Source organism: Rissa tridactyla, chromosome Z, assembly GCF_028500815.1.
Source record: "Rissa tridactyla isolate bRisTri1 chromosome Z, bRisTri1.patW.cur.20221130, whole genome shotgun sequence".
Lineage (NCBI taxonomy): Eukaryota > Metazoa > Chordata > Aves > Charadriiformes > Laridae > Rissa > Rissa tridactyla.
Window position 1 is genome coordinate 83,189,914 of NC_071497.1, and position 27,089 is coordinate 83,217,002.

Sequence of the window (27,089 nt, forward strand, 5' to 3'; positions counted from 1 at the left end):
AGATGGACCTCCAGTTGTAGCTCATTATGATATATCGGACACAAACTCAGACCCAGAAGTGGTAAATGTGGACAATCTGTTGGCGGCCGCAGTAGTTCAAGAGCACAATAATTCTTTGGGAAATCAAGATTCGGTATCTACCTGGAGAACCAGAGGGCTGATCTATGAACTGAGTGCTGATACAGGTTTGTTTAAATTCTCTTCCTTTGACATTTGTTCCAGCACATCTCAGTTGATGTCTCTCCCTTTCTTGCTTTTAGTATTTTTGTAGTTTATACAGCTTTAAAAGCTCCCTCTGTAGATTTTGTAATAAAGCAGTACAGATGCTTATTAAAATAAGGTCTGACATTTATTCCAAAATACAACTGATAAAAATTGACAAAGATTCCTGCAATGTATTTTTGACACTAATTTTCTTAATTATTTTTTCTCCTCCTTTTCTCTCTAATTACTTCTTAGAACTTAGGTCTGGGGTTTTGGTGGTGTTTTTTTTTTTTTTTAAATGAGAGTGAGCTAAGCTTATTACTGAATGGGTGATTATGACAACCTATGCCAACAGCTAGTAAACCGATCATAATCTCATTTTAAGTATTGTCATCATCTGTGTATGTCTTTTTTGTTTGCCTCTGTTTCTTTAAAATACAAGTATTAATTATTGACATATTCCGTCTGCATTTCTAACATACTTTAGAAAACAGGATGGAGCAGCAGCAGATAAAGATGAAAGGTGAAAAGGTGCTGGTAAGTGGGTTTAGCATCAAGAGATAGCACAGAAATTTCCTTCAAGAAAGCAAGAGCAGGGATGCTGTGGAATAATTCAGAGAAGTTCATGTAGCTCATAAAATAGTGTTCAGCTTCACCAAGTGCTTGCAACTCTTCATTAACAAAAGAGTTAAACAACAACATGAAATGCAACTGTTTTGGGTGCAGAGAGCTAACAGAGTATTTCCTATCAACTTCATCCCATAGCTTTGTATGCTGACATATTGCCTTCCTTTCCACTCATTTTTATAAATACCCATGTTCATATTTTTAGCTGCATAGGACACGGAGTTTTGCCTGCAGTGGTGGAGCACGGCAGGTTTCTTGTTTCACACTCTGTTTTCCAAACATAAGCCTGCCAAAGGGCACCTACGTTGGAAGTGTCCTGGTACCTCTGAGCCACTTCGCAACGTCTAGAAGGCTTAAAGAAATATAAGTTTGTGGCAGATTTTCGAAGAAATGTTCCACTATAATAGTGGAATATATTTTATATTTATATATATTATATATATTTATATGAAATATAGTGGGCAAGTTCAATATGAGAATCTCTGTTGCATTATTTTCACCGTGGCTGGATGTCATTCCAACCACTTTGAAGCTCTCTGGTGTTTTCCAAGCTCACAGGATAGCAGCTGGCTGATAGTTAGCTATTTGACCCTTAATAAACCCACTGCTTTATAAAGTCGTTTATTAAATGATTAGAACAGCTGAAGTTAATACTACTATATAGCACTAATGGATTGGTACTTCAAAAAGATGTAAGGAAATAAAAAGTAATGTTTCTTACCAAGCTTTCTTCCACTTCTCTGGTTACGAGTACAAGGCTGTGATGCAGGTAGAAATTTGTCCTCCTTCCTCCACCTATATCCAAGGGGACTTGCAAGGACGAGGTTACCGGGTAAAAGAAAACTAGAAAACTTCAAGAAGCTTCTTCCTCCCTGATGCTATGGGAACGTGTCCAGACAAATTTGCTCCTGGTCCTTTGGCCATTTCAACGTCTGAAAGGATGATTCTCTTTTCCTTCCCACATACACCTTGCCCCAGAGCCCCGTAGCCTCCGTACGCCTCTGACTGCACATTTGTTGGTACTGGCCTTTTCTAACCATGTCTGGGATTGCACATTTGGAAAGCAGAGTCTTCAAATCTTACATCTTGTTCCCAAATTTAATCTTCAGTCAGTATCTAGTTTAACAGGCCATTAAATGATGTGTTCCCATGGGAAAACACCACCGCCAGCTTTTATCCAAGTGAAAAATCTTATTAGGACACGCTATCATATCTTTGTGCATGGGCAAATATTTGGGGCTGTTTTGCAAGCCCTGATTTTGTAGGGCAACAAAACATCTCCCTTGGGCGTCATCCTAATGTTCGTGCAAAGAAACTAACAGCATAGGCATGTTACTAGGCATGAAATTTGTATGGCCAGAGGCTGTAAATCTATCTGTATGCTATAATCCTGATTTACACTCAGCTACTGTTGCAATATTTACTCTGCTAATCATGGTTTCTCTACTGCTAATTACCTTTTTGTTGTCTGGACTTAAAGCTATGGTAATATACTTTCTGGGGCTCTCATTTATGCATCTGGGCATTCATTTTGGGGCTATTTAAGAGCTGGTTTCCTTTGCCCCTCTGCCAGACATTGGCCTGTCTGGCAAAGGGTGCAGAATGGTGGTTGCACCAGGGGCAGTTTAGGATGGATATTAGGAAAAATTTCTTCACCGAAAGGGTTGTCAAGCATTGGAACAGGCTGCCCAGGGAAGTGGTGGAGTCACCATCCCTGGAGGTGTTTAAAAGCTGGGTAGACGCGGTGCTGAGGGACATGGTTTAGTGGTGGATGTGCCAGTGTTGGGTTAATGGTTGGACTTGTTGATCTTAAAGGTGTCTTCCAGCCATAATGATTCTATGATTCTTTGAATCAAGGGTAAAGACCGATGCTGAGAAATACAAGATAGAGTCCTAGTAAAAATATCTATATACATACAAAGATAGTTATGTTTATAAACTACATCATTAATGCAGCATATTAAGGCAGGTTGATATCCATGCCAGTTTGCGTGAATCAGTGGCCATGCCTGTGCTGTAGCAGCAGTGACGCTCAGGAGCGGGGCGATGCCAGTCACCGGGGCAGTGATGGCCTGAAGCTCCTGGTTTGCAAGGCCAGCACATGAATCAAAACTTTGGAGCACTCCCGTTTCATGTTTCACACTGTGCCCAGACGCTTCTATTAAAGAAATATCCATGACCTATTTTGGGGACTTTCTGTCAGCCAGTGATATTTGCCAAGAAACGTTCAGCTGATCCATAATGTTAGGAAAAGTCTGCCTGGGCTATTGATTTGTTTTAAGTTCAGCTGACAAGTCTTCTATGTCTTTTGAGGTGGAAACTCCTCCTTCGAGTACATGGCAGCGCACAGGTTTCCTTCCCTTGCTAACCCTCATCAGATGTTGCACCAAGGATCTTCGCTTCCCAGAACCTGATCATACAGTATGGTCTCTGGCCTTCTATTTGCATCTTTTCCAAGAACTTTAATCAGTCTCTGGAAGGTTTCCATGGCACTTGTTTTAAGCTTAATTTCTTCTCTGTGTGTCCTCTTGATGTACCTGGGGGTATAATCAGTTCTGCATATTCGCACGCCTTTGAAATTCGGTGGAGTGTTACTGCATCCTCCTCCTGTCATCTTTGAAGAGGTATCCAGTCAAACTAGATATACGGAATGCATTCATCTAATCTCAAATTTCCTGCTCGACAAATGATTCTTCCCCTCTGTCATACAGCTGAGTGAGTGGTTTCTGAGAAGTAGGTAGTCTCATCTGCTTTAGGGCTGCCCAGCATCCACCGGGTTACTGCTAGAGATAGTACAAGTAATCTTTTTTTTAGTGGCAAAAAAAAAAAAAAGTATAAGTTATCCATGTCTCATTGAAATCTTGCTTTTTTTAATTGACTTTTTAAATATCTTTTTTTTTTCTGTGAAACAAATAATAATTTTGTCTGGTTTGTGTTTTCCATGCAAATATTATTTAATGTGTCACAACACAGCTTCACTAATTGTGGTGGAGGACCTTCTTTGCAGAAAAGGCAAAATCTGCCACCCTTGGTGTGAATATTTAGAGAGGAGTTGTTCGACAGACCGATGAACTGAGGAACTGTAATAAAAAAATGTAATAAAAAATGCTGTATATGAAACTTATGAAAAACAGATTATTTTTTTCAAGTATTTGTAATAATGTTAGAGCAGATGTGTGAAGCAGCGTGACCAGAAACTGATGGGTTTGTTGTTTGTTTTTTTTATTGACGGGCTTCCTCTATTTAAAAAAAAAAAAAAAAAGAAAAAAAGAAAAAATATTAATTTTCTTTGGTGTGTGTAATGTTTCTGTCCAGCCTATAGGCTTTGTTTGCCACGGTATCACTGAGTTTGATTTACTGATGATAAATTGTCTTGTTTCTTTATTTCAAAGATGTTTAGGCACAGTCTCTTAGCATTGTTGTAAAATAACAGCTGGAAAGCCTAATTACGTCAAGTGTTCTTGATGTAGTAATCGGGCTTTGTTCACATTTGTGTGATAACACCATCGCTAGAGCTACTGAGACTGGATAAATCCAGTGATTTCATCCCATATCAGGTGATGAACTGAAAGTTGGATAACTTGATTCAATAAAGATTTTCCAATTTCAGTCTTTTTTTCTTAGCTTGGGAAATGCCTTTTCCAGCTGATTTCTGAGTTGTGTAAGCTGTTAAATGTTGCCTGTATTTGCATCTTCCCCATCTGTAGGTCGTTTGGATCCAGGCTTCCTTGCAAGTGATAAAACCTCTCCTGGTAACGCACAGATCAATGAAGAAATTAATATTGCCTCTTCTGATAGTGAAGTAGAGATTGTTGGAGTTCAAGAATATGCCAGGTATTAATTCCTTTTTCTTGCTCTAATATTTCTTTCATCTTATCAGAATATCTGTATTACCAAAATTAATAAAGAAAAAAACCTGCTGCCTAACTTCCACTTCTGTAGTTATCCATCCATGGCTGGCAGCAAACGTTGCACTTACTTACTTTTTCTAATCTGCTGATCACAGTGATATCAAAATGTGTCTTTCTTTAGAACATTATCAGCTTGATAATTACTGAGATCGAGTTCGTGACTTGATGTCAGATGTTAACAGACTAAACATATGTAGTATTAAAATACCAAACATTGAGATACCAAATTTATAGACAACAGGAACATTGTTAGGAATTCAGATTTTAAGGGCATAGTGTGAATATGCAAATACATGAACAAAAATACTTGTGTGGGTTCTTGTTTCCTTTCAAAGTATTCACTTACTTTAAGCATGTAATCAGCTTCCAGTTTATTTAATTAGTAGTTTAATCAGTAGTTGTAAAAATACTACCAACTTTTCAGTGGCTGATGTCATAAGATAGCCCCTTTAGATTAAAAATTATGAATCCTTGTTTTATTTCAAGATACAAGAGAGTTCAAACCCCCAAAGAAGATGAGGGTAAGGAAGCTGGAGGTTTCTCTTGAGCTCAGATAGAAAGCTTTCCAGCTGTGCCTCAGCTGTTATTCTTGACAGGCGTTTTTTGATGTTACTTTTCATCTTCAGTCTATGATCTTTCCATGGCTTAAGGTATTACGAAGCCGTTGAACAAGACTGGCATTTTCATATAGTGAGGAGTTAATTTGCTAGAATAAAAAACAAGTCAAAACAAGCATACAGACAAGCTTTTTTTAAAACTAGTCTGCTGCCTGGAGGATGCTTGGAGGCAGAAAAGGGGCGTGAGGAACAAGGAACAAGAGCTGTTCCTTGTTGTCCCTTCACCGCATCTTCTTGAGGAAGGTGGAAGGTGTGCAGTTTCCCAGGCACACTCCAGTGCAGTTGGATGGGAAAAAAGGAAATTTTAAGGTGCTGAAGGAAGAGAGATTTAGTCTTTGCTTTTAGAATAGTGAAGGTCCTTGCATGGCTAACTCTTTCAGAAGTTAACTGATTCCTTAGGAAGTAGCTCTCCTGGCTGTTCACCCAGCAAACCCAGGGCTTGGAGGATCTTTGTCCTAATGATAAGCAGCATGGACTCATCCTCCACTACTAGTTTGTGTAAATCTGTCTAGCACTACGTACACGCAACCCTGCTGCTTGAGGTTCCTGTTCAAAAGCTTTCGGTGCTGCTTGCCTCGATAATATTTACCACGTAGAAGAATGGAAATGTTAAGTAAAGGCAGAGTTGCTGTTTAAAATGAATTTTAGTAGATAACGACCAAAATAATTCCATCGAAGACAGACACAAAGCACACTTTTGTGCTTTTCCTCTGTTCGCGTAACCATCTCCCACCTCCCAAGGACTGGTTCCTACTGGCTCCGTTGAATACTCACGCATTTCAGCTGTTCAAATCCTATGAGAATTTTATTCCTCTTGCAGGTCTAGGCTTGCAGTTCTGAGGTATTGATGGGCTTCTGACAGGGTTGTCGTTTGGAAAAGGTTTAGGTTTCTGATCAGTATTTTTTTTGCGTGCTTAGTTAGTCTGCTGTTTGGATTCAGTTCTTTTGCTCACACCGTTTTTTATCGTGCTGCATATTCCGTGTCGTTGTTGGACGGGCGTGAGTCGTGAAACCCTGGAGTTTGTCCATCATCTGTAGTTTTCCAGATTGCTGGCGAACTGATGGTATTGCTCATCATTGGAATATTACTTGGCACCTAATTAGGACACCAACTCACGTTTTTCAGTTTGTTTAATTTTTGTCCAATAGATTTATTTTTTTTAATCATGCATGTGTATAAAACAGTCTTCCTCTGTTTTTTCCTAGTTTGTTTTTTTTTCCCCCTCCTTTTTTGGTTGCCTTTACTTGGTATCTTCCCTTGGCTACTGATTGGAAAGCATGTTCCCTAAGGTAATGTTGGATCAAACATTTTGCTATTGGCTGTTTATGTGACTTGTTTGAGGATAAACACTTTTATTTTTGCAAGGTATCATTTCTGTGAGATAACTTACAGCTTGCCTTTTGTTATCTTCAGGGACAAAAGTTAGTATTAGCTTTGCCTAAGCATTGAGGACCGTGCTATATCAGAACAATGGGGCATAGTCACTGAGACCGAGCACTGTATTTAGTTTGCCTTGGCTATGATCTTTTCTTGTCAGTTATGCTTAAAAATATTTCTTCTGAAAAGAAAGCTGTAGAAAAAAAAGTGCGCTATTTTTGTTAGAGTCCCAGTCTCTTGTTACTAAATCTTTGTAGATACGTCCTTAATGTATTTTTAAGTCTGAAGAAGTAATAAAAGAAGTAATTCTGAACATCTCATCCAAAACTAAATAGTGTATCTGGGAAGGAAATGAGACATTTGTATTCAGAGAAGTTAAAGCTCAGAAAGTGAGATTTTTCATTCTATTTCTTGAAACCCTATCTCTAACCAGAGCCAAGAGAGATAAGCATAACCTAAGTCGTTTTGGAGGAAACAAATTGCACTACCGCAAATTAAAACAAATACAATGTAAATGTCAGGGATATTTGACCAGTGCAGAAAACCTGGGTTCCTGAAATACGGCACACGTGTCTTCCCAAAGGAACGGTAAAAGGTTACCCCAGCAGCCAAACATCTCCTGCTTAAGTACGCAGCCGCCACCACTGCTCACGAGAGCAAAACAACTTCTGGAGCACGAGGGATAAAGTTTTACTAGCACTCGTTTAAGATTCACACTTGGGAATGGAGCGATCACCTTAAAGACTTCAGTAAATTCCTCTCATCACTTCATTATAGAACAGAATTAGTCTGTCTCTCCTTTCGTGTTTTTTTTTTCTCTAATTATTAATTAGCTTGTACTTCAATTGTCATGTATCTATTATGAATATAATGGGTAAAAATACTGTGCAAATAGGTAGATGCGGACCTCGCTTCAGCAAGGCACTTGAGTTGTGTGCTTGTCTTTAAATACATGATTTAGTCTCATTGATTGTAATCACCACGAGCTTAAATGTTTTGCTCGAGTGGGGCTGTACTGTTATCAATGAGTGTTTCCCAGCATGCTTGTAATTTTTAGTGAAGACGACCAAGGAAAAAACAAGTGTAATGGCTGTAGTAATGTAATTACAAGCCGTCTCTTGTAATTATTGTAATGAAAGTATCATTATGTCCTTATGAAACATGGTTTTGATTTCAAATAGAAAGATGGCTTTTCTCTTTGTCCTATCAAACCTCACTTAAATATTTTTTTCTCTGTTTGCAAGTCCAGTGGGTAAAACCGCAGAGCAGGAAACTGCTGCTGAACCGCGCGTGGTGCCACACGTGATGGGGCAGGCTCCTTCGATATCTTTGAGATCCATGTGCATATTTTGTAAGGAATCTCACTTTACACCCACTGGCAGAATTCAGTTATTGAAAATAATTTAATCACCACCAGCACTGCCCCGAATTTACATTTAAAGTTTAGTCTCAGCTTTGCGTACTGGGTATGTAAGATGCCATGGACTCCACAAATGGAAAATCCAGGAGGATGTTTTGGGGAGGGACATGTTAACAAGATGCCTAAGTGATAAACCACTGCAGCTAAGAATCTTGTGCCTGAATTCAATGGTACCTTTAATCCTTTGTGACTATTTTTTTTTTTTTTTTTTTTGTGCCTTTTACAGGTGTGTGCATCCCCGGGGAGGTGTGATTCAGAGCGTGTCTTCCTGGAAGCACAGCTCGGGCTCAGAGTACATTAACACCCAGCAAACGCAATCATGGACAGCTGTGACTCCCCAGCAGAACTGGTCCTCGCCCTCAGAAGTAGTAGACCTCACTTTGGATGAGGATACCAGGCGCAAATATCTACTGTAATGCAGTGTCACTGTGTTTCTGTCCCCACCCCTTCTCCCCTTGGTGGCACAGAAGTTCGTTGTTAAAAGCTTTGGCTTCAGAAGCCCTGTTCCTGGCATTACGAAATTCGAAATCATCAAGTTTTTCCTTTCCTTAAGAATGTAGTATAATTTCAATATCATTTAAAAATGGTTTTGCCTTCTTAAAGGAGGATTCCTCCCAGAATTAAAAGCCAATAGCTCCAAATTTTTGACACACATCTACAGTTACTAACTTGGGTGTTAATCTGAAGAAATAACTGCAAGTTTATGTCCTCCCGCCCTTTCCCACCACCAGCTTACAGACCATTTTTAATTTATCAGTATATTGAGTTTTATTAGTAGAAGTTAGTGTTTTGCTGTGTGAGCATCAGTGATTTTGAGAAATGCTGTGTCCTCACTGATTTCAGTGGAACTGGGGGTATTCAACACTTCCGACAATTGGGCCAAGAGTATTTATACCTGAGCTGATTTGGTTACGTTACCAGCAGGAGGGACTGTCTTTAATACAAACGGCCCATAACATATGCACTGAACAGCTTTTAATTAAAGGATTTTTATTTTCAGTATAATTTATAGTTTACACTCTTTTCAGTGCTGAGTCTTCTGTCTACTTGACTACTGTGTGTCACTGATCATTTCCCACAGCTTGTTAACGGTTTAAAATAGTAATACTAGTGACTTACAGCTGCTGACTATTGCAAAAGCACAAGAAAAAGTCATAAAAAGGCCCAGCATCCCTCTCCTTGTTAAATACAGCTGAACTTTTTCACCTGTATCCAAGTCTTGCCTGGAGTAGGGGAAGGAGAGAAAGGAAACATTTTGCTCCTGCTCCTCGTATTTCTGCTGTTGCTTATTTGCTTCATTGACCATCTCAAAAATAAAAGAGAAACACCTCGCAAGGCCCCAGCCGGGCAAAGCACTTTAGCAGCTGCGCAGCGTTCGCTGAAACTCATGGGGCCATTCAAGTGCTTAAAACTCTGTCTGAAAAGATATTGCAGGATCGGGACTTAAGGTTGTGATTTTTTTTTTTTTTCATTTTTTTTTTTTTTTTTAAAACTAGATCTGCACCATTTTCCTGGCTTTAGGCCATGTCTCATCCTAGTCTTGCAGTTGTTTTCAGGGTATGATCCAGGAAAGACTTTCTACCAGAATATTTAACCGAAATCAGTGGAACTACTTACTTTAGCAGGCTGTAGTTTCTGTAGTGTATGTGGAAATTCCTGCCCCTCATGTCTCATTTTGAGCCTTTCTCAAGGCAAAAACCAAAGATTAGACTTTAACAAGATTATGTTCACTTTAAATGTCTATTGTGCAATTAAAATGTTCCTTGTATTCAAAATATTTCTAGTGGGAATTTTGTACAGCTCTCTCATCAGATTTTTTTTTTGACATCTAAGGCTGAACGGGGGTAGTCAGGACATGGGAAGTCCTGTTTTCTTTTTGTGTTGGCTGGTTTCTGGATTTATTTGGCTCCCGCTAATTTTATGTGTGGGCAAAAGAAAAAATAAGTAAAATCACCTACATTGTCACATAACTCAATGGAAAAAAAAAAAACCAACCACCCAGCAGCGGTGGTATCATTAGTAACAAACAGCTTTTTCTCTAATAAGCAGAACGGTTATGACCGCGCTTTACAGAACAACTAGGCAAGGGATTGATAGTCCAATTTCAAGCTTTTTGAAACATTGAACATAAGTGTGTTGCATGGCCAGAAAAATGTATGTGGTGCTTCTAGTGACCGATTTCTTTCTCTGGGGATGGGCGGGAGGGAGCATCGCAGTAGGGAAAAGCCCCGTCCTCTTCGGGGCACCGTCAGTAGTGGCTGTCGATCTTTTCTCCTTGTATTTTAATCGCGCAGCTCAGCCGTCGTCTTAGTGGGGTAGCACACATGCTGTGAAGGTAACTTTGGAACAGTGATTTAGTGCTTTTTCATAAAGTCTTTTAAAAAAGATCAGTTTCGAAGAAAGTTGCAGGGACCCATTTGTAGTCCTTCCGTGAAAAAATCTTGGTTTTCAGTTTGTATATGATGTGACTTCCATGTATATATAAAAACGACTGCGTCCTAACCAGACTTCCTCCAATTGTGCACTGTGTTTGTTTAAACAATTCATGTATTGTAGTCAGATGCAGGTTTTCTTTTCTTTTATTTAAAACACTACATATTTTCTCTTATTCTTAACAAATTTGAAAGGGTAGTGATCCGAAAACCGCAATCACTGGATAGCTAGGAAGCGGTTTTGTTTTGTTTTTCTGTTGGTTTTTTTGTGGTTTTTTTTTTTTTGTTTGTTTGTTTATTTTTTAAGGAGAGCAAAAGGTGCCTGGGTGGTTTTGCTCTTCTCGGCAGGAAAGAGAAATGTTAGCCGTTGTATGGCTAAGAACCAATGCACTTGGGGGCCTGATCCAGAACCCACTGGAGTTGACGCGGGACTCTCCATCAACTTCAGTGCGCATTGGCTCGAGCCCTTCGTGGTTTAGCAGTTCCTTAGTTGCCGGAGTGTGAACTTGGAATCTTCTGTAGTGAAGACAAATCATTGCTTAGAGTATAAATGTTTAAAACGTGCAACTCTAGTTTAAAAAAATCTGATTCTTCTTAACACTCATTGTTTAGTTCTCATTTTCCATCTAGTATTTAATGGTCTTTGGAGAAAAAAATAATAATAAAACAGAGTGTTATATATCTATATAAATATATATATTTTTGGTGCAAGATGAGACCTTCTGTTTTTTGAAACAAGTCTGTAGCATAAAGGTTAAACTATTTTAAGACAAAATAAAATAGAGTGTATTATTTAAGCAGTATCAGCTTGTTTGGGATTTTCTTTCTCTCCCACTTTCGTTCCGTTCGCTTCTGTTTGTCACATAAATAAAGCCTTAAACTCTGGGAACGGGTTACAGCTGCCCAAATTCAGCACTGTTCCCTGCGATGGGTTTTGAACGTAAATGGGATGTAAACGTGATTTCCTGACCACAAAAGCTTGCTCTTATCTCCCTGGGCAGGGCAGGAGCCGCCTCTTCCTCCCCATAGAGCCGCAGGGGGATGCGCAGGCAGCAGCAGCGACCGGCCGCTGCCCACCGTGCTCCGCAGCATCCCTTCCAGGGAGGTGGTTTCTGCACAGCCGCCATCTCCCCGCGCATCACAGTCCTTCAGCTGCCCCAGCGACCTTCCTGCCAGCGTTTCTCCCACCGCGTCCCCTGTGTCCCATCCTCACAAGCTGTCTTCTGATGGTCAGCAACAGCATTTGAGTAAGAGACCACTTGGGTTTTCTCATGTGGCCAGGTAGCGCCAAGAAGCTCCGATCTACTGCAGTTTGAAACAGATGTGTAGACCAGCTGTGAAGTTCTGGGCAGGTCCTCGCTGACGACAAGAGGTGGTGGACGGCCTGTGGAGAACCACTAAATTATACCAGCTGCAAGTAAAGAGAAGGATGGTAAGCATAACTGTGCTCTGCTAAACTTAGGGTCCCGCTGGATGCCAGTCTTCGCATAACCAATATGGAAATAGTAGAGTAATACTACTACTACTACTACTACTAATAAATCCATTACATTTCCAGTGAAAAAGGGGAATTTGCTTTAGTTCTGATGTTCTTATCACGTGAGAAGGCTCCCAGTGCTGCAAATACAGAGAGCCTTTTATTTTAAATGTTGAGATGGATAACGAGAGTGAAGTGAATTGGCTTTTCAGCCCCGCTGAGTTCTTGGCTTTCGTGAAGCCAAGAAAAATACAAATTCTGGGTCGGGTGGTGGTTGAGGAGGTGGACGCCAGACTCGGAATTTATTTCATGTCTATCACCAGCTGAGGGAGAAGAGTGCTGTGGGGTTTGGCACAGATGTGGGAAGAGGGGAGTTGATGCATCTCCTAAATCTTTTTTTCTCCATTACCAAGATACCCAGAGCTGTTAGACTTCAGGATACACCAAATGGAATGCTCAAAATTCTTCCTGTGGCGCTCAGCACATCACTCGTGGCTCAGTCCACTTTATTTTTCTGTAGGAGCCACTTGGCTTTGTGGGAATTGTCATTTCTGGGGCCACACGCGAACTGGCAAAGGCCACCCAAACAGGTTAGATGTTTGCATTGCTTTCCTCAGTGAATTTGTTGCAATGCAGGTTAACTTGGTGGTTGAAAATTGAGTTGGTCTGCTTTGAAATGAGGACTGAAAGGCTTCTCATAGAATCATAGAATCACAGAATGGTTAGAGTTGGAAGGGACCTTAAAGGCCATCCAGTTCCAACCCCCTGCCCTGGGCAGGGACACCTCCCACCAGACCAGGTTGCTCCAAGCCCCGGCCAACCTGGCCTTGAACCCCTCCAGGGATGGGGCAGCCACAGCTTCTCTGGGCAACCTGGGCCAGGGGCTCACCACCCTCACACCAAAGAATTTCTTCCCAATAGCTCATCTCAGTTTCCCCTCTTCCAGTTTGAAACCGTTACCCCTCCTCCTATCATTACTCTCCCTAATAAAGAGTCCCTCCCCATCCTTCCTGTAAACCCCCTTTGGGTTAGTTCCCGAGTTCCGTGGAGAACCTGTAAGTGGCGTCCTTTGCTGAGTCCATATCGCTTCCATGCACTGAAATACTACTTGTTTTTTCCTCTCCTTTTTAGGCTTATTGTGACTGTCACCTGCTGTGGCTTTCTCTCCAGAGCATCACAGGGACGCAGTTTCCTTTCTGGCTGCAAAGGAAAGGAGCACCACGCCTGCAAAACACAAACTTGCGACGGACAAACCCTGCGTTTCCTTTTGTCTTCGGTCCAAATAAGGTGAACGCTTTCCTTTTATTGCAACTAAACAGCAACTGGGGATCCACCCCCCCGCCCTCCCAGGTCTGTATCTCCATACCAGAGAGTTTATGAAAAGTATAAATGCGTTCCCAGGAGTCCTTACAACTCCTGATTCATAAATGTCCCTTGAAAGTTTTCTCTCGGAGCTGGTTAGTCATATGAATTTGTAACTCATATGAAAATTAGAATTGAGTGCCAGCTGCTGGGAAGGAAGGATCTTTCAGGCACTCTCGGGGCAAAGCTGGAGTGGGCAGGGGAAACCTGCCTGAAAGGTTAATTTGAGATAATTTTCTACATTTATTAGCTGCATAGGCAGCTTTGGGTGAATCCAGGGCAACCACATCAGAGCTGGAAAAAGAAAAAAGTCCCCTGTCAAATTCATTTTTCATTACTGTAGGTGATGCAAATTACATACAGAACTCCCGAAGTCTTGACCAATGCCTTTTCCGGGGGCTTTCCCATGCGCAGCTCTGACGGAACACCGTCTCGCATGGCTGAGGATCGCGTTCACTTTGCCCGTAGCTTCAGAGCATTGACAGCTTCTGGCTGGCCCATGGTCAAGGGCACCCAAGTCTTTCCCTTTCCTTTCTGCCAGGTGCTTTTGTGTCTACTTGACATGATTGAACTCCAGTGTCACATCCATCCTTCCAGCTCATCCGGCCTCATCCACCTCTTCATGTGGTATTGACAGTGCAGAAATCTCCAACTCTATATGCCAAAGTCACTCATAAAAATAGCAACTTTCCATTGCTTCCTTGCAAATGCACCTTTTCTGATGTTACCACCCACAATCATAGAATCATTTAGGTCAGAAAAGACCTTTAATATCATCAAGCCCAACTGATTTAATTATCTGCATCCTAAAATATTCTTGATTTACCCCCATCCTTAGAACTATAGACTTTTGGGTGCCCCAGCGTTCAGTAGCATGGACCTCCAGAGGGGAGGCTGCTGTTTCGAAGCAGGACACATTGAAATCCCTTTTCTGGGGTTGTAGGTACGTAGGAGGTGTTTGTCCATGGCATTATGAGCCGGCAGTGGTCCTCTAAACCCAAAGAGGAGCTTTCGAGTCAGAGGTGGTTGGGCTGGAGTGATGCTTTTAAGATCCTAATGGGAAATGTGTCGCTTGTGTTACATGTTCTCACTCAAAGCTCATCTTCTCTGGCACAGGATATGACAGAGATTTGTGGAAGAGTAATTTTATTGCTTTTCCACATGATTACACTTCCCATTTGGGTCCATTTATTCACACTCTCCCTGGACCGCATGTGACAAAACCAACAAATAAAAATTCCCCTTGCAGGAGCTGCCAGTTACAAATCACTGGCCGAGCACCTCGGATCTATTTTCTGGCATCTCATATAACACCTCCCTTCTGCTGATGTTTTACAGCTCTAGTGCAGTCTGTCGTCTGCACGAAGAGCCACGGCAAAGCTCTCTGTGATGTGGCGATGGGCTGGAAACCACCTTGGCTGGGCTTTCCTCCTTCTCTTGGTCAGCAGCACACCCCTGAGAGGAGGATGCCCCCTCCTCATCTGGCAGCAAGAGGGAAGGGCACCCCAAGAAACTCACTTTTTCACTTAAATAAGTGGTGATGTGGGTTAATGAATAGATTTGAGCAAAGCGATGGTTCTTCTGACCGTTCAGGGTTGGCTCCTGAAGGTGAGGGACTGCACTTGCTCAGCTTCTCATCTCGTTACATGGGAGTGGGGAAGGGTGCAGGTATCTTCACAAGGTGGGGTATCAATGGGGACAGTGGGACCCACGGGAGTGGGACATCATGGAGAGCAGCTGGTGGGTGACTCCTTAACTGCTGCTCCAGCTTTGCTTCTGGAGGAGATCCCCAACCCCTGGGCAGAAGGGTCATCTCCAGCACGGTGAAGAGGTGTGGCCAAAACCTCGCCTTGTAAACACATCCCTGGTGGGGATGGTCTCCGATGAGGATCTCTTCTTCAGCAAAGGTGGGAGACAGGCCCTGCCTGCCTAAGAGGTGCATCCCAAGCAGGGGAAAACTACAGGTTTGGGTATTTTGTCAAATCATTTTAACTTCTGATGGTTCTTTACATGTGCTGGGTCTTCTCTTGGACTGCTAGTATCACATTTCCAATCCCATGCTGAACATTAGGCTGGACAGGCAGTGACGGGAGCTCACCCTCACTCTGTGGAAAGAACCAGAGCTCTTCAGAGAACCATTTTCAGCTCCAGACAGGTGAGAGATGGAGATTATTTGGACAAAATCCTGGCGGACAATCAGACATGGGAGCACCAGCTTGTAGAAACACCCCCATTTCAGTGCTTGGCCTGACCAGCCTCCCAGATACCTCCTGCTAAAAAAAGGCCCTGAAACAATGAAAAATCCAATCACTGGGAGTCACTACGTGTTCACAAACCATGTCTGGCCCGGGAAAAGCCAGACGTGGGCTCCAGGAGCACAGAAGGGAAGCAGTGTACATACAGCATGTGGTTACCCAGGTGCTTGGGGCCAGGTGGAGGTTTCCTCCAACAACCCTGGGACATACTAAATAACCGGACACTCAGCCCATCCCCAAACACCTAACACAACCTCCTGGCTTTTTGGTGTCTGTTGGCTCCCGGGGAGGTGTGGAGCTGCTCAAATGATCATGCATTACTTAGGCTGGAGCGAGTAAGCAGATGCCTTCCCCTGAATAATTGAAGACTGTGTGTTTAACCCGTGCCGATGCCCTCACTTGCCATGGATGAGTTGTAGACTTATTCTTGATGATGAGCATCAGACAGCCCCAATACAGCCCTTGGACTCCTCTTGTGCAACCAAGCCCATGCCACCACTGCAGGTCCTGACACATGATGTGATTAAGGGACTGAAAAGCAGCTTGCTGCCCCTCCTCTGCTGCAGGAGGTACCAAACTGGTCTCAATATTGTTCTTCATTCAGTTGGGCTTATTTTTCCATCTTGTTTCCATCAGTCGGGGTGGATTCCCCCTTGGGTTCCCTCTAGGTTTGAAAATCACTGTCCCTCCGCAGGGGTGGGGAGACGGGTGCAGGTCACCTTTGGGGTCACCCAGGGCAGACTCAAGCCATTAGGAGACAATGGCGGGAAGGTGAAGAGCAGGCTGCAGGGTGAAGACACCCAGAGCAGAAGAGGAGTGAGTCCCAATGAAGAGAGGGACGACTTCAAAAAGCAGCTCACAGCATGTCTCAGACAAGACTTGGCGAGTTGAACATGCTCTTTGATTTATCTCCTCCATTGCAAACAGAGGATGAGCCCCTGGTGTACTCCAGACCGTCCTCCACACCTCCTGAGGACCTTTTCTGTGTCTGAGCTGCTACTAAAACATAGTCTCAGGCCATTAAAAACACCATCCCTCTTGGAGCTGCCGAACCATCTCTCCTTCCTCCAGCTGCTTTTTAAGGGGAAGAACTGGGACAGTTTTTAAAGCAGTCCCACCTGGCCATGGCAAAAGACAGGGAGCGTGCTTTCCGGGAGGGGCTGAGCTCCCTGCCAGCCCAAAAAGCATTGTTGTAGTGTTTTATATCTTGGTAAACAGCAGCACCACATGCTACAGCCAAGTTTTCGGAGGGGTAATGCTGAGCTCCCCCATCCTTCGATGGTCAATGTTGAGGTCTTGCCCTGGACCGGCGCTCCCAGCTCACGCGACTGTTCAGCAAAACTCAAAAATGTTCAGAAAAGTTCTCAAAAAGGCTTCAAAATTAGTTTTACACCCGCATCCTCCCCTTCCCTGTGCCCCAGGGAGGAATCCCCTTAATTCCTGGTGCTCCAGGCTCAGCCCGACTGGCTCCCAGCCCCATGGAAAGGCTGGAGGCAGGGATGTGGGTGGAGGTGAAGGGTCTCGGCAGCACCCAGCCTGCAAAGGGGGTAATTTGGCGAGAAACACTAATGATTTTTAATGCAATTTGGCCACGGACGTTTTTAGCTTAGAAAGCCCCAGTTGGAAGCAACCCGTGGGAAGGCACTAGATGGCACCAAAGCCAGAGGATACGGGCTCCGGGCTGCCATCACATGCTCCACTGCATTCCCCAGAATTGGGGGAAAAGTGTCCCCAAAACCAGGCAAAAAGGCCCGTGGATGTGAAAAGACCAAATTTTTTGTTTTTCCTAACCATGCTGGACTCTGTCACCTGGGCTGGATCCTGCCCATGCAGCCAGCATCCATCCCGCGGCGGGGAAACGGGCCCCAGGAGTTGCAAAAGAAATCGAACCATCCGGATGTAACGCCGAAATTAAATCACCCAGCTGTGATTTCGAAGTAATTAGCCACCGGATGGGGTCCGATGGAGGGTAATTTCTCCGGATTTCCAGCCTGGGATCTGTCAATGCGGACGGGGTCATCGACCTTGCCTTACTTTTGGCTAGCGCAAAGACACCTTGAAAGCCAGGAGCGGGTTTCACAGATGAAATATTGCAACGTCCTCGATTAACGGCAGAAATCGCGGAGATTTGCAGGAAGGCTGCAGCTGAGCGTGTTGCCAGGAGAGGGTTTTCCTTTCGCCCGGACTCTCACACTGGCCACAGTCGCCTCCCAAAGCCACTGGTGGGATGCTGCAATGGGGAAAACATTGAGGGGGACCAGCAAGGAAAGTGCACCAAAACCTCTTCTTCCCCAAAATTCGGGCAGGATGGAGGAGAAAGGATGAGTTTTGGGTCATTCTTCTTGAAAAACGGCGATGTGCAATATCCTAAAGCTCAATTCTTGCCCGCTCCAGAGGGAGGCACAGAGTCGACGTTGAGGATGTGCAGTTAAAAGTATAACTCGAAGGATGCATTTAATCAACCCCAATATCCCACTCCAAACTCAGCGCAGTGAAACATTTTGCTCCCATTTGCAACAACTATCACATGTCAGAAAAAATAACTTTATTTGGTAGGCTGCCATACCCACGCAAATGGAGAATTAAATTCCTCGAAGCAAAATAATTCAATTTTAGCAAAATAATGAGACATAAATGGGAGCATCGCAACCCCCTCTCCCCCTTGCTGCAATAAATTGTGTTCCTTTTAAACCAAAATCCCCGCTCTCAGGGGAAGAGGAAAAACTGCCTCCCGCTTTCTTCAGGAGAAAGTCCCGGACTGTATATTTGGAATCTGCTCTGGCAAAATAGGGGCACAGTGTTTTCTTACTCATCTCCCACATAGTTGACTTTGGATGTGAGGTTTTTACCCCTTTTCTTGTTTTCTCCCCATAAAACTGGAAAATTGGAATGCTGAAGAGAATGCATAATGATTTTCTCTACCTCGCCTCTCTCATTTTTGGACAAAAGGAAAAAAAGGGGGTAAAAGGCAGCAGAGAGAAAATTATGGGGAGGCAGAAAATAAAGGAGCCAAATAGATTAAGCTTCAGGGTAAATAAATCTCAAATAAAGCCCTGTCATGAACCAGGAACCCCCCACCTTCTGGCTCCCCACCTGGGTTTGGGTTGTTGTTGCTCCCAGGCACGGTACGATGCTGGAGAGATTTCTCCTCCCTCTTCACCTCTGTCCATTCTTCATTTTGCCTTTAATTTTTCCACCTTCGCTTTTCCCTGTAGGTTTTCCTCTTCAGAGCTGGTCTTCCCAAGCCCAAGAGGCTTTTTGTCTCCCCCCATCTAAGACTTGAGACCCTCAAAACCCCAGACCTGCTCTTCTTAATGGGGTTTTTGAGACCCACCACCCTTGCCCTAGAAGCACCATCACAGATCCAGCCGGGGCCACGCCGTGGTTGCATCACTGTTGACGTCAACACGTGCTCCCGAGGAAATCGCTATCCAAAATGTAGCTGAAGATCAGAAAATAATCAAAGGCTCCGATTGTCATCCAGCAAAGAGATCACGCCGTCCACATGCTTCATCCCTACCAGGAGCGAGGCATCGGATCTTTTCATGACGTCAATCCCATTGCTCCCCATCAAGCTGTAAAATGGCCTCTGGGGGTGTGAGATGTCCGTCTTGAGCAAAGCATGAAACTGGCTCTGAAACTACCAGAAAAAGTCCTTCACCAGGGTTTCTTGCTGTCCTTGGCCAAAAAACCGCGAAGTTTGAAGGATGCTGGCTCATCAGTTTTTGAGCTGGCTGATCCTATCACAATTTCCCAAAGGATTTAGGGCCACAAAGATTTTTCAGAGGATTTTTGCTGTCAGGACAGGCTGGCAGAGTTGGGGTTGTGCAGCCTGGAGAAGAGAAGGCTCCAGGGAGACCTTAGAGCCCGCTCAGAGACCCTTAAGTTTCCTTCCAGCCCAAACCATTCTATGATTTCACCCAGCTTGGTTTTGCACAGAAGGTGAAAAATCGTGTATCCCATCAAAATTACCAAGGGCTTTGAAGCGGGCGGAGGGTGAGTGCCAGGTCTGAAACAAGCTGAGAGTACGGTCAGCCCCAGACCTGCCCGAGGATGGCGGCTAATGTCCCATATGTGCCCCAGAACTTCTCAACTGCTCTGTATCACATTTATATTTATTGAATATCCTCCGTCCCACCTTCCCCATGGGACCAAGGGGGTGAGACATCCCCAGTGCCCCGATGCCTGCAGCATCTTCCAAACATCTACTCATTAGGTACACTGGTAGCACATGTGACACCCATGAAGCTGCAGAGCACCACACTGAAGAAGAATTTATGTGTTAATATTTGAACTTGGGGCAAAAATGGGAGGATGCCCCAAACTGGGGGTGCTGGGACCCCAAAAGCTGCATTGGGGGGCACAAGCCATGCGGGTGGGAGGAAGCCAAGGCCTAATTTTAACGTCAGCCTGTGCCTGTGGCATCTGCGTGACATGCAAAGACCCAGTGATGGATCGGATGTCCCAGGGCGGGGTGGGACAGGACATGAGCGGATAAAAAGCAACGGCAGCGAGGGCTGAGCCCTGTGAAATACCCGTGACAACTGACATGGTGGGGATGGGGGCTGCGGGAGCAGCTGCCCAAGGCAACCAGAGCCAGTGGCGGGGCTGCAGACCCCGGCCTGGGGCCAGGGGCAGCCTCAGGGGACCACGGAGGGGACACTGGGGTGATTTGCAGGGTCCATGCGCCTCCTGGGAGTCCCCCGTCCTGCAGCCATGGTGGGGATGGGTGAGTGGAGGCAAGGTGGAAACCTCTCCTGGGTTGATTCACGCATGGGTTTAGCTATGTTACCCCCTCCAGTTTTTTTAAAGCTTAAAGGTAAGTCCCTTCGTAGGGTGCGCTTAGTACAGATCAAGCAAATTGCACCTTGCTACTGGAAAGGATTTCTTGCTACTGGTGGAAATGGGTGGAAAGCGGAAATTTTTCCATGCTGCACCACAAATGGGAAGCATTTTGTTACAGCCTAAGCACGGAAAAAAAACCCAAACCAACCAACCAACAAGTTTGCTTCTTCATAGACTCATGGAATGGTTTGGGTTGGAAGGGACCTTAAAGACCATCCAGTTCCAAACCCCCTGCCCTGGGCAGGGACACCTCCCACCAGACCAGGTTGCTCCAAGCCCCGGCCAACCTGGCCTTGAACCCCTCCAGGGATGGGGCAGCTTCTCTGGGCAACCTGGGCCAGGGGCTCACCGCCCTCACAGCAAAGAATTTCTTCCCAATATCTCATCTGAATCTCCCCTCTTCCAGTTTAAAACTGTTCCCCCTCATCCTATGGCTCCCCTCCCTGATCCAGAGTCCCTCCCCAGCTTTCCTGGAGCCCCTTGAGGGACTGGAAGGGGCTCCAAGGTCTCCCCGGAGCCTTCTCTTCTCCAGGCTGAACCCCCCCAGCTCTCTCAGCCTGTCCTCACAGCAGAGGGGCTCCAGCCCTCCCAGCATCTCCGGGGCCTCCTCCGGCCCCGCTCCAACAGCTCCGTGTCCTTCTGCTGTTGGTGCCCCAGAGCTGGAGGCAGCACTGCAGGGGGGTCTCCCCCGAGCGGAGCAGAGGGGCAGAATCCCCCCCTCGCCCTGCTGCCCATGCTGCTGGGGATGCAGCCCAGGCTGCGGGGGGTTTCTGGGCTGCCAGCACACACTGTCAGAAGAACCCTTATTTAGGGACAACAGTGAAAATTTACCTAAAAATGGCCCCTTTTGTGTGGAGGTCACAGCTCTGAAGGCAGCCACGAGAGCACCTGGATCAGGTCAACCCTTCCCACTCCGCCGGCCTGTGGGGCTGGGAGGGGAAGGGTTAAACAGCCCCAGGTTGCCAAGCCCTTGTTTTAATTCCCATGAGGAAAAAAAATTAAAATAAAAAAAAAAAAAACAAAACCAAAACCAACACACAAAAATAAATCCAAACGCAATAATCCGGGCGAACAAATCCACTGCAGATATAGGTTAGGAGGCTGCTGAGCGCTCCAACCTGCCAGATGCAAGGGGTGGATAAACTGGGGATTAAGGGGCTCCCCAGGGCCGGTGGTGGTGGGGGGGAACTCGGCAAAGCCCTCCCCCGGCAATGGCCAGCGGGGAAAAGCCGACAAAAAATCCCTTTGCAATGGGTAAAATGCTCCCCCGAGGCCCTGTGCCATGACAGAACCCGGGGCCCGGCACCATGACAGGGCCCGGGGCCCTTGACAGAACCCGGCTCCATGACAGAACCCCTCTCCTGCACAACGGCGCCCTCCCCGCCTCATTAAAACCAATTTAAATAAATAGGGATGAGCTTTAGTTGGGTGGTTTTGTGTGGTTTTTTGTTGTGTGTTTTTTTTTTTGGGGGGGGGGGCGTGGGGGTGGGAGGGGTGATTGTCCTTCTTTAAGGCCCGGGGGAGGGGGGGTGTCTCTGCCCCTGGAGGAGACGGCCCCGGGCCCCGCCGGGAGCCATCTTGGGGCAGCGGGGGGCGTCTGTCAGGAGCCGGGCGGTGGGAGGGGGACGAGGAAGGACGGGGACGGGCGTGGGGCCTCTGTTCCCCGCAGGCAGTGCGGGGTGTGTGTGGGTGTGTGTGTGGGGGGGTGTGTGTGTCCACTGTGTCTGTGTGTGTCTGCGTGTCTCTGTGTATGTCTGTGTATCTCTGTGTGTCCCTTTATGTCTGTGTGTCCGTGTATGTCTCTGTGTCTATGTGTGTGTGAGTGTCTGTGTGTGTCTGTGTCCGTGTCTGTGTGTCTGTGTCCGTGTGTCTGAGTGTGTCTGTGTCTCTGTGTGTCCGTGTGTCTGTGTCTGTGTCCGTGTGTTTGTGTCTCTGTGTGTCTCTGTGTGTCCATGTGTCCGTGTGTTTGTCTCTGTGTGTGTGTGTGTGTCTGTCTGTGTCTGTCTGTGTCTGAGTGTGTCTGTGTCTCTGTGTGTCCGTGTGCGTGTGTCTGTGTTTGTCTCTCTGTGTCTCTGTGTGTGTCTCTGTGTATCTCTCTCTGTGTCTGTGTGTGTCTCAGTGTGTCTGTGTCTCTGTGTGTCCCTGTCTCTGTGTGTGTGTGTGTCTGTGTGTGTCTGAGTGTGTGTGTGTCTCTTTGTGTCCGTGTGTGTGTGTCTGTGTCCGTGTCTGTGTGTTTGTGTCTCTGTGTGTCTGTGTGTGTGTGTCTGTCTGTGTGTGTCTTGAGTGTGTCTGTGTCTCTGTGTGTCTGTGTCCGTGTGTTTGTGTCTCTGTGTGTCTCTGTGTGTGTCTGTCTGTCTGTGGCTGTGTGTGTCTGAGTGTGTCTGTGTCCGTGTGTTTGTGTCTCTGTGTGTCCGTGTGTGTGTGTCTGTGTCCGTGTGTTTGTGTCTCTGTGTGTCTCTGTGTCTGTGTGTCTGTCTGTCTGTGTCTGTGTGTGTCTGAGTGTGTCTGTGTCTCTGTGTGTCCGTGTGTCTGTGTCTGTGTGTTTGTGTCTCTGTGTGTCCGTGTGTGTGTGTCTGTGTCCGTGTGTTTGTGTCTCTGTGTGTCTCTGTGTCTGTGTCTGAGTGTGTCTGTGTCTCTGTGTGTCCGTGTGCGTGTGTCTGTGTTTGTGTCTATGTGTGTCTCTGTGTGTGTCTCTGTGTATCTCTCTCTGTGTCTGTGTGTGTCTCAGTGTGTCTGTGTCTCTGTGTGTCCCTGTCTCTGTGTGTGTGTCTGTGTTTGTGTGTCTCTGTCCGTGTGTCTGTGTGTCGGTGTCTGTCAGTGTCTCTGTGTGTGTGTGTGCATGCATGTGTGCCTCTGGTTGCACATGTGCACAGGACTGTGCGTGTACATGGAGTGTGCGCACACGCTGACCTGCGCGCCTCTGCCGCGCACGTGTGCGCACGTGTGACCGTGCTGTCACACCCGCCTGTGTGCATGGCTGTCTCTGTGTCTACACGCGCAGTGCGTGGGTGCACACGCACGTGTCTGCTTGTGCACAGTCGTGCATGCACGTCTCTGCACACATATGTACACACACACGTGAACCTGTGTGTGCATGCTGAGTGTGCACGCGTACGTACATGCATGCACACATGTACCTGTGTGCACACATGTATGTACACGCATGTACATTGCACGCTGTGTGGGCACACGTTTTTACACGCATGCAAACATACAGTGTGCGTGCACGTATGCACACACATGCACACGTTATGTATATGCATACATATGCACGCATGCACACATGTATGCACACACATGCAGGAGTATGTTGTGTGTGCACATGTATGTACACATACACGAGCGCACGTGCACACACATATGTACACGCATGCAAACGCGCATGCAGTGTGTGCACACATGTCTGTACATGCCTGCAAACGCTCACCCCAGTGCGCAACCGTATGTACACGGACACACGCGTATGTGCACGCACGCACATGTGCACCTGTGTGAGCAGGCGTATGTACACGCGTGCACACATGTAACCTTTGTGCGCACGCGCATATACAGGCACGTACACACATGAACACATGTGTAGCTATGCACACATGCACACACCCATGTGCACATGTATGTACATGCATGCACGCGTGTATGCTGTGTGATCACATGCATGTCCATGCACGCACATGTATGTACATATATGCACGCAATATACACACACATGCACACATATGTTCACGCACCCACACATATGCACACGCACACGTATGTGCATGCACATACACATATGTACATGTATGCACATGGACGGATATGTATGTACACGTATGCACACAGATGCATATGCATGCACAGGTATGTACACACACATACGCACACATATGTACACGCACGCATACATATGTTCACGCATGCACATATATGTGTACACACACGTAGGCACATGCAGGCACACGCATGTGCACACAAGCACACACACATATATGCATGCACACACGCATGTACATATATGCACACATATGTACATGCGCGCACATATATGTACACGTATGCACATGGACACATACACACATGCAATTCATGCATGCACACGTATGTACACGCACACACACATGCACATGTATGTGTACGTACCCAGACATGTGTACACACAGCTGCATACACACGTACACGTATGTACACACACGCATGTGCATGCACACATATGTACACACACGCATACATACGCTCACACACGGACACATATGTACATGCAGGCACATGTACGTACACACAAGCATATGCACACACACATGCATGCACACGCATGCACAAATATATACATGCAGACACACGCATGTACACATATGCACACATGCACACACACACGTATGTACACACAGATGCATATGCACGCACATGTATGTACGCACATGTATGCACATGCACAGACACATATGTATATGTATGCACACGGCTGCATACACACGCACACATATATTCACGCACGCACGCATATGTACACGCACACACATATGTACACGTTATGTGCATGCACACAGACGTATGTACACGGACTCACACATGCACACAGACGCACACGCATGCACAGGTATGCACGTGCACTCACATGCATGTTCATGCACACACACACATATCTACATCCATGTACACATATACGCACATGCATATTCACGTACCCACACATATGTGCATGTACTTCTATGTACATGCACGCATATATACACATGCACACGGACGCACACGTATGCACATAGATGCATATGCACGCACACATATGTACACACGCATAAGTATGTTCACGTATGCACACATACGTACGTACACACACATGTATGTACAGGCAGGCACACGTTTATGCATGCACATGCATGCGCGTGTATGCACACAGACGCATACACATGCACACGTATGTTCACGCACGCACGTGTACGTACACGCACACACATATGTACATGTATGTGCATGCATGCACACACGTATGTACACGCACACACGTATGTACATACACGCATACGTGTACATACGTGTATGTACATACACACATACACACGGTCGCACGTATGTTCGCACACCCACATGTGCACGCGCACACATGTACACGTTTATACACGCACGCACACATATGTACACGTGCACACAGACGCATCCGCACGCACACGTATGTACACGCAGCCATACGTATGCTCACGCACACACACATCTATGCACACGTATGTACACGCAGCCACACGCACGCACATGTATGTGCACACACGCACACGCATGTACACGTATGGACACATACGTACATGTATGTGCACGCAGGCACACGTATGGAGACACGAGCACACGCACGCACACGTACGTTCACGCACGCACGCGCATGTACACGCGCACACACGTATGTACACGTATGTGCATGCACACACACGTGTGCGCACGGACGCACACGCACGCGCACGTACGTACACGCACGCCCCCGGCTGCACACGCACGCACGCGCATGTTCACGCACGCACGCGTATGCACACGCACAGGCACGCGCACGCCCGGTCCTCTCCGCAGGCTGCGCGCGCCCCCGCCGCCGTCCCGCGCCCGCCCCGCCCCCCGCCCTGCCCCCGCCTCTCCCATTGGCTGGGGGGCGTGTCCCTCCGCGGGCGGCGCCCCGCCATTGGCGGCCGCCGTCTTTGTGTGCCGGCGGAGCGGGCGGCCGCCACTCGCCGCCGCGTCGGAGGGGCCGGCGGGACCGGGCCGGGCCGCGCCGCTCCGCGCCACAAAGGCCGCAGCATGGTCCTGGTGCACGTCGGCTACCTGGTGCTGCCCGTCTTCGGCTCCGTGCGCAACAGAGGTACCGCGCGGGGCCGCGGGTTCGCGTCCCGGGGCGGGGGGGAAGAGTCTGTGTGGCTGGGGGCGGGGGGGAGGAATCTGTGTGGGATGGCGGCCGCCCGGCGGGCTCGGCCCGGGCTCCCTCAGGTCGGCGGTTGGGGCGAGCCCGCCTCGCGCCCCCTCAGCCCCCTCCCCAGCGCTGCCCCTTGAGGGGGGTGTGTGTGTGTGTGTATTTCCCGCCCCACCCCCCCGGGGCCGCCCCGGCGCTTGCCCCGCTCCCGCCTCCAGCAAGTGCTTCGGTAGATCCATTTTCCTTTTTGTTTATTATATATTTTTTTTAAATTTTATTTTACTTTTGATTTAAAACCCCCCCCCCCCCATCCCGTTCCCCACCCCTCCCACCCCGTCTCGCCGTGTAGCCTAGCCACCAGGCCATCTCAGCCTAGCGGTAGACGATAACAGCCATTTTTGTACCTTCATCCTGTTTAGCTGAGTACATTGCACTGTAAATTCCTGTTAAGTGGATTCATTTTGCTGTGGTCGTGGGGTCCAGAGTCTCCTGGCCCTCCCCTCACACCCCCCCCCCCCCATCCCCCAAATTGCGGCTGAACACCCCCCACCCCCCCCCCCCAAAAAAAAAACCCACAAGGAACGGCAATTGGCCTTAATGCGAAAAACAAAATTGTGAAAGGAGTTGGGGAGTAAGAGGATGGGGGTTGAATACACCCCCCCCACCCCCTCCCCCCAAAAAACCGCGGCCAGCAGATG

General features: G+C 46.6%; 2 protein-coding genes and 1 pseudogene across 5 annotated transcripts in view; all 3 read left to right on the forward strand.

Moving 5' to 3' along the window:
- The window catches only part of ARK2N (arkadia (RNF111) N-terminal like PKA signaling regulator 2N), a 59,444-nt gene extending 37,518 nt beyond the window's left edge, over positions 1-21,926 (forward strand). For 2 of the 4 annotated variants that reach the window (XM_054184921.1, XM_054184924.1), the window contains exons 3-5: positions 3-185; positions 4,539-4,665; positions 8,384-11,392. In XM_054184921.1, the coding sequence (XP_054040896.1) occupies positions 3-185; positions 4,539-4,665; positions 8,384-8,573 (500 nt within the window). In that variant the 3' untranslated portion in view covers positions 8,574-11,392. Of the gene's footprint in view, positions 1-2; positions 186-691; positions 1,222-4,538; positions 4,666-8,383; positions 11,393-13,197; positions 13,326-15,196 lie in introns of those variants that run through there. The other 2 variants (XM_054184920.1, XM_054184923.1) reach the window with 2 other exon arrangements.
- Positions 21,927-22,249: 323 nt separating this feature from the next.
- Positions 22,250-23,475, forward strand: LOC128903091 (keratin-associated protein 10-8-like; annotated as a pseudogene).
- Positions 23,476-26,201: 2,726 nt separating this feature from the next.
- The window catches only part of ARK2C (arkadia (RNF111) C-terminal like ring finger ubiquitin ligase 2C), a 52,604-nt gene continuing 51,716 nt past the window's right edge, over positions 26,202-27,089 (forward strand). Inside the window, exon 1 of the mRNA XM_054186616.1 lies at positions 26,202-26,343. Coding sequence (XP_054042591.1) covers positions 26,283-26,343 — 61 coding nt within the window. The 5' untranslated portion in view covers positions 26,202-26,282. The remainder of the gene's footprint in view (positions 26,344-27,089) is intronic.